We start from the raw sequence: 7,360 nt of genomic DNA, 5'->3' as shown, positions 1-7,360 counted from the left end.
TAAAAGTTTACCAATATTTTTCTTCTGTGAATTTTGCCGTCAGGTAGGCGGGACATTCAACGCCATCGTTGATCTCGCCTCTTTCCCCGACCCAATTTCCCGCAGACCCAAATTTTCATTCAACCATTCAACCAGCAAGTCAGCCAGTCGGCCATCTAGCTAAATTAATTTATTGGCCTTCCTCGCATAGACCAAATAGCTGCAGCTTGCATAATCATCGCACACACTCTCACATGGAGTTCGACAGCTTATAAAATATTTATTTGAACTGCAAGTTGCCAGGTAACACTTGCTGAAGACTGAATTGCAGATTGGCAACCATGTCCACATATCCCTTTATGGAGAGTCAATTTGTTTAACCAACGACTTGTTTTTTTGACAGCGAAAATAGTGTTTGATATAATATTTAGAAAAGAGGAGCTCTTTAGAGCTGATGGAGAATTCTTTAATATTCTAATTAATGGGGAACCGTCTTCTTCAAATTTCATTAAATATTTAAAATCTTAAAATTAACAAAATTTTATGAAAGAAATAATTCAATTTTTTAATTCTGATAAAAATCAATATTCGAAAGCATCCAAATTTTAAAGCAACTAAATTAATAAGCACTTCAATTTAACCCCTCGTGTGACTACGCCTCTGCCGATGTGTTTTACCTAGTAAACGCACATAAAATGCATGGTAAAGGTCATTAAAAAACGTTTACCGAAAACTAAAGTTTAATTACAAGCACGCACAATTTGCCACTTCCCTTTCCCAAAAACGTTGCCTAATTGGGGGTTAACAAATTGTAAAACTTATCGAACTATGAGCAAGGACAACGCCCAGCTCATCAATTATGCTGCTCAAGTGCTTTGTGTGTTTCTCTTTATATATGTATACATAGAGTTTCTAAGGGTATAAAAGGCTGAGGGTCGAAGGATTATGAGCTGAAAAGTGTTTAGTGTCCTCGGAGAGAAAGATGTTACCTCGATTCCTGACCTCCTCGTATCCGATGGAGAGCCATTATTTTGTGGTGCCAAAGTTTGCATTATCGCTGATTGGTTTTTACCCGGAACAGAAGCGAACTTTATTAGTGAAACTCTGGAGTTTCTTTAACTTTTTCATTCTGACTTACGGCTGCTATGCGGAGGCTTACTATGGCATACACTACATACCGATTAATATAGCCACTGCATTGGATGCCCTTTGTCCGGTGGCGTCAAGTATTTTATCCCTGGTTAAAATGGTCTCGATTTGGTGGTACCAAGATGAATTAAAGAGCTTGATTCAGCGGGTGAGATTTTTAACAGAGCAACAAAGGTCGAAGAGGAAACTAAGCTATAAGAAGAGGTTCTTTACTCTGGCCACTCGGTTGACCTTTTTGCTATTATGCTGTGGATTTTGCACCAGCACTTCGTATTCAGTCAGACATTTAATGGATAATATTCTGAGGCGAGCCCATGGAAAGGATTGGATCTACGAGACGCCTTTTAAAATGATGTATGTGTAAAATTGTCCTGTTAGAGTTTCCCTAATCAAACACTTATCTAGAGAAAATGATCCTTAAATGGATTTCGTTTAGACAGATATAAAACATTAATTTAAGATAATCTTTTTTTATAGATTCCCCGATCCTTTGTTGCGTCTGCCTCTATATCCCATCACATACATCCTTGTGCATTGGCATGGTTACATTACAGTGGTTTGTTTTGTGGGTGCAGACGGTTTCTTTCTGGGCTTCTGTTTATATTTTACTGTTTTATTGCTGTGCCTGCGGGACGATGTTGGTGATTTATTAGAGGTTAAAAATATCGAAGAGAGTCCCTCTGAAGAGCAGGAGGCTGTGATAGTTCGGGAAATGGAAAAACTAGTGGATCGACACAATGAGGTGGCCGAATTAACAGAGAGATTATCAGGTGTTATGGTGGAAATAACACTTGCCCATTTTGTCACCTCGAGTTTAATTATTGGCACTAGCGTGGTTGATATCTTATTAGTGAGTTGTCCATTTTTGAAATTCTGGATATCAATTTTCAAAACATTTCTAACCCATAGTTTTCTGGCCTGGGAATCATTGTTTATGTGGTCTACACTTGTGCCGTGGGAGTGGAAATATTTTTATATTGTCTAGGCGGTTCTCATATCATGGAAGCGGTAATTAATTTAAGGTTCAGTTCTAATCATCCTAGTAATGTCTTGTATTTCTGAAGTGTTCCGATCTAGCTCGCTCTACATTTTCCAGTCACTGGTATGGACACAGTGTTCGGGTCCAAAAGATGACTCTTTTAATGGTTGTTCGTGCTCAGCGAGTTCTTACTATAAAAATTCCTTTCTTTTCTCCTTCTTTGGAGACACTGACTTCGGTTAGTTTTTTAATGTTTTTTTTATATATAAATTTATGGTTTTTTTAAAAAACTTTCCTTGCAGATTTTACGCTTTACGGGATCACTTATTGCTTTGGCAAAGTCGGTTATATAAAGGATTTCAAAGATTTCAGTTATCTCATTTCTTGAATATATATTTGAACAAATAAGAAATTGTTAAAAAAATATAATATTTTTCTTTAATATAAATAAATAAATATTGTTATTGCCATTGCTTTGATATCGGTTTTCTGGGAGTCCTTTTAGCATTATGTTTTAATGAAATATTCCATCAAAGGTGCTCGAAAGAGTAATTTACACTTCCTTCCTTCATTTGCGACTTTTCTGCACCTGATTTCCAGCTACTGGGTTAATGTTTCCTGTATTATTTATCCGTAGTATTTCGACTACGTGTGCGTTAATTCGTATATTCTTTACAACAATTTCGGGTTCCTTTTCATTTTCTTTCCATTGACCCCTGACTGTTATTGTCGAATTAAAGCTGCACTGTTGTTAAACATTTCCTTGACTGTCCTTCTGTTTTCAGCTGCTCCTGCAAATTGCTTTCTTTGCAGTTGCTCATCATTTCCTCTCCATACCACACCCCTTCTTTTGCCTTCCTGTTTGGCACTTTCCTCTTGGCCATTCCACTTGGCCATTTTCAGTTGCACACTCTTCCAACTGCAGTTCATTTCCATACGTCGAGCACAGAAAAAAAATGTTGTCTTGCATGTTAGGATGGGAATTGCCAGGAAGTGGGGAAATGTTTTGGGATATTAGATAAACTCTTAAGTAAATTGGTAAAATAGACTTATAAAATATATTTTGACATTTTTTGAAAATGCTGTTAGTGGAAAACTTAACGAAAATCTGAAGTATTTGTATGATTTTGTGTTTATAGTTATAAGCAGATTTAATAAAATACTTACATATTTTTGAATGTTATAGTTTAGTTTATCGCTAACTCTATATAATACTCATTTCATGTTATTCTGTTTGTATAATTTTTGAAAACTAAATTTACTTAAATTTTTTTCAAAAATAGCAATAGTGGATAATAGTTTTTACAGTGCCCACACCCACGCGCACCTTAATGACATCCGGTCTGCGTCTGTGTGTGGGCTGGGTACTTCATATCCTTGCCGCAGTTGTTGATTTTTTCCCCTTTTGAAGACAACCTCTTCAATGAGTGGATGTTGTCTGTTTTTTTTGGTGTTCCTCTCGGCTGGATTTTGTGTTTTATTTTTCTGTCTGTTTTTTTATCTTGCCATTGTTCATGCACAAATTCTTGCCATACTTTTACCCCTTAATGTTGTAGTCCTTGAAATCCTTTACACGCACATGAGCGGGCCTATCTGCTGTACCGTTCGCACCTCTATGGCCGTCTCTTTCCCCATGCCTGTCTGTTCGTCTTTGTTTCTTTTGCCATTTGTTTGTTTATTTTCGCTGGCGCCTCCTTTTGTCAAAAGTGCTTTTGCTTGTAATGTGTTCGACGTCAGAAACGGAACCTCTTTTCCTTTGCTTTTTTTTTTTACCAACTCTTACCATTATAACCTCAGATTCTTAAGCTTTTCTTTTTATCCGCCGGATACAGCTCTATATTTTTTTTTTACAAAAATAATGATATTAATATTACAAATAAAACTAATTTTAAGTAAAATTATCAAATAATATTGTTTTAATTTCCGTTAGGTATTTCCATTTGTAAAACAATATAATTTTCGTAAACATACCCAAAAGGCAAAACTAAAAGGGTGAAAATATTAAAATTTAAAATTTGATTCGCTCAATTTTTTTCTGTGCTGCTTACAAAAGATTTCAAAATTGATATTAGAACTGTAAAAATAATCTGATATTATTTATATTTTTATTAAAGTTAAATCACAAAGCTAGTTTTATTTGCCTTTTCTGACCGAAACTTTCCACAACTTGATGATTTCTTCGTTTATTTTTGCGGTCCTGCACTGTGTTCATTTTGCCTTTTCTTGTGTTCTTCATGATATTTGGTAGCTGGTGTGCTGCTTGTTATTTTTATTTCGTTTCCATTCAGTCAAGCTCAGAACTTGTTTCTGGCCCCAACCCAAAAACCCCAGCCACAACCCCTTCGACCTTCTCCACCCATCCTGCCGCTTGTTAATGTTGTTCGTTTTCACATTTTTATGTGCATTTTGTGTGTGTGGTGAACTCAACTCATACATCCGCATTTGCTACGCAATTTTTGCACTCAAGTTTACCTACTTTTTATGGTAAACATCCAAGGTTGCTTGTTTATTCTAGCAAAAATGTATTTAGGTGAGCTTAACTACATGTGGATGTGTGCGATGGAAATGGAAAGAGAAATGGAAACAGGGTGGATAAGGTCACCAGTGGGTGACTGGGGTCACATCCTCATCGTTACTCCAAAAAGGAGAAAGTTAAATAAATACTTCAGCTCTTTCTCTGTGGATTATTGCAAATACATTGCTTTTGGCCTTCAATAATTATAACGCGGGGGTAAAATGTGCACAGCGGATTAAGGAAGCCAAATAGTTCGTTACGGCAAGCGTGTAAGCCATATTATAAATACATTAATACACATACGCACAAATGAAAATATATACAAGTGTGCATAATTAAATTTCGAAAATATGCATAATTCAGTGACAAGAAAAAAATTATAAAAAAAGAGGCTGCACATGAGTTTCAATTGAAATAAATAAACGCTTTTAAGAATACGACTATCCAGGCATAAAACACAATTAATTTAAGTTGTTATTAACTTTTTAAGAGTGCAGAGTCGACTGGGCTTAAATTATCAAATTTATCATGTTTTCCTATTTTAACTATTTTTAAAATATATTAAATTTATTTACTTTTTAATATATTTTAAATATATTTAATTTTGTTAACATTTTAATAGCTATTTAGCTATTTTTCTAAATTATATATTTCACGTAAGATATATTAAAAACTCAAAATAATGGTAACCTGTTAAGTTAAAACATAATCAAGCTGGAGAGTTCTATATTTCAATTAATCTGAAAATATTTTGTCTGTTTGACTTTTAGGGTATTATTGGGCTCTTTTAAACCTATGTCATTAAACGTTGTAGCTGTTGTTGTGCCTCCCTTGTTGGACTTGTTGTTGTTTTCAGCCATGGCGAAATTATTTTAAATGTCATTTTTACCTACAAGACTAATTAAATTTCGAATTTTATGCGCGCGACAGCCCAAGTGAAATGTACATAAAACAAGGAGCACGGCAGCGAATTAACAAAAACAAACACGACCAACTGTAAAATGGTGACCCCAACAAACGCAGAATTTTCCGGGGCGAGGTGGAAAATCCGGGGAGAAAAGCATTGGTACTGTGAAGGAATGCGCCAGCATCGCCACATGAGTGAAATTATAAGCAGGCGCCAAAGTCTTTGGGCCATTTTCTACGTACAAGAGGACAAGACACGTTCGTTGAAAAAAAATGAAAAAATAGGGAAGGGGGCAAAGAAAAGTCGCGGGAGAGGGATCCATTAAAATTCCGTTGGGGCATTGCAAAATAAATCCACTTGCAGGCGGTGTAAAACAAAACAACAGCAGCACTCAGTCGAGAAGGCGAAGAAATCGCCGTTGTGAAAGGGAAAAAGAGGCATAAAACTCGTCATCGTCAGCGTTTTTTTCCCTCTTCGGCGTCAAATACCAAACGCATGTGATTCCTGCAGTCCTGGAATTCCGAAAACAACAAAAATAAAAAGGCTTTCTAACACTTTGGCACTTGGAAAAATACATAAATTATAATTTATAATTTGATGAAATTTTATAATTTTTTTAATTAGAAAAATAAATAGCAAACGGTAAAATTTTTAGATCGTTTTCAACACAATAGGTGTTATGTTAATGTGTTGTTAAAAAATCACCACATTTATTATTTCGTTGTTAAAATTTCGCACACTTTTGTTTAAGTTTGTGTTTTCATTCCGTAGGCTCGTTGTAATCATAAAATATTTTTTGCAGTGCACTCTTGCACACATACAAAATCGCGCCTTCGTCCTTGTGTGATATGTGAAATGGCAAACAAATATTTTTTTGATGTACGGCCTAAAAGTATGCATTGAAATTCAACACGCGGCAAGGGACACCAAAAAAACGTTTCCAGTATTGATTGGTGGGTAGAAAAGGGGGTTCTGGGGGGTTGGATGATTTTAAGCGTGTGGTATTTTGAACGCTCCAAATTAGCACCAGATCCTTGTTGTTTAAGGCGAGACGAGAGGCGGCATCAGGAAATTACAGATGCTGCAAAGTGGAACAAGTTGGGGTGGCAAGTCAAGTGAATTGAAATGGTAATGATACATGACAATGTTTCGTAGATAGGGACATGAATGGATATGGGAGGACTTGCAATCGTTCGCTTTTGATGTTGGGGAGCTCTTGGAAAAGTGTCACGATATTGCTTTAAATGCGAGACATTTTTGCGGTTTTAGCAGCAGTTGTTGTCTTATTTTTATTTTGTCAGAAGTCGGATCTTTTAAATAAAAGGATGTGAACAAATGTAATTACGGCTAGGCATTGGCAGTGGGAAGTAGAAATTGAAATGACGCAAAGTGAACATTTTAAAAACAAACTTTAGCAAACAATCTTCTGATACTTACATTTTTTCAAATTAATTTTTGCACATACTTGTAGTTGGCCAGATTAATAACCTTTTCCTATCCATTCGACTTTTATGAGCTTTCTTCCTATCTGTGTAACTCTTAAATGTTTTGTTCACAGTTTTTATCACGCATACGCCTAGTTGAGCGCCTAAAGGACTGAGGCGCAATTAGAGACAACAAGCGGCTGTCTACCCCTCTCTATTTCCACCCCTACCCCCTCCTCTTTCGGCAGGCTCTCCGTTTCTCGCTGTTTTCCTTTACAGCAGCACATAATCTGCATACAAATGCGTTGATTTGCCTAATCGACGCCTATTTGTTTGGACCAAAAAACAGAAAAAGGAAACAAAAAAGACTTAATATTCGGGAAGGCTAAAGTTTTTCCAAGCAAATG

At 36.0% G+C, this 7,360-nt stretch overlaps 1 protein-coding gene across 1 annotated transcript; it reads left to right on the top strand.

Moving 5' to 3' along the window:
• Positions 1–961: 961 nt before the first annotated feature.
• LOC108050693 (odorant receptor 24a) lies at positions 962–2,460 on the top strand. Its single transcript, XM_017132479.1, has 5 exons — positions 962–1,482; positions 1,606–1,978; positions 2,038–2,136; positions 2,193–2,345; positions 2,410–2,460. The coding sequence occupies exons 1-5, from the start codon at positions 962–964 to the stop codon at positions 2,458–2,460; spliced, it is 1,197 nt and encodes a 398-aa protein (XP_016987968.1).
• Positions 2,461–7,360: the final 4,900 nt, after the last annotated feature.

This window comes from Drosophila rhopaloa, unplaced genomic scaffold (assembly GCF_018152115.1).
Source record: "Drosophila rhopaloa isolate 14029-0021.01 unplaced genomic scaffold, ASM1815211v1 contig_2, whole genome shotgun sequence".
Classification (NCBI taxonomy): domain Eukaryota; kingdom Metazoa; phylum Arthropoda; class Insecta; order Diptera; family Drosophilidae; genus Drosophila; species Drosophila rhopaloa.
Note: the sequence above shows the minus strand (reverse complement) of the source record. Positions and strands in the feature narration are given on the sequence as shown.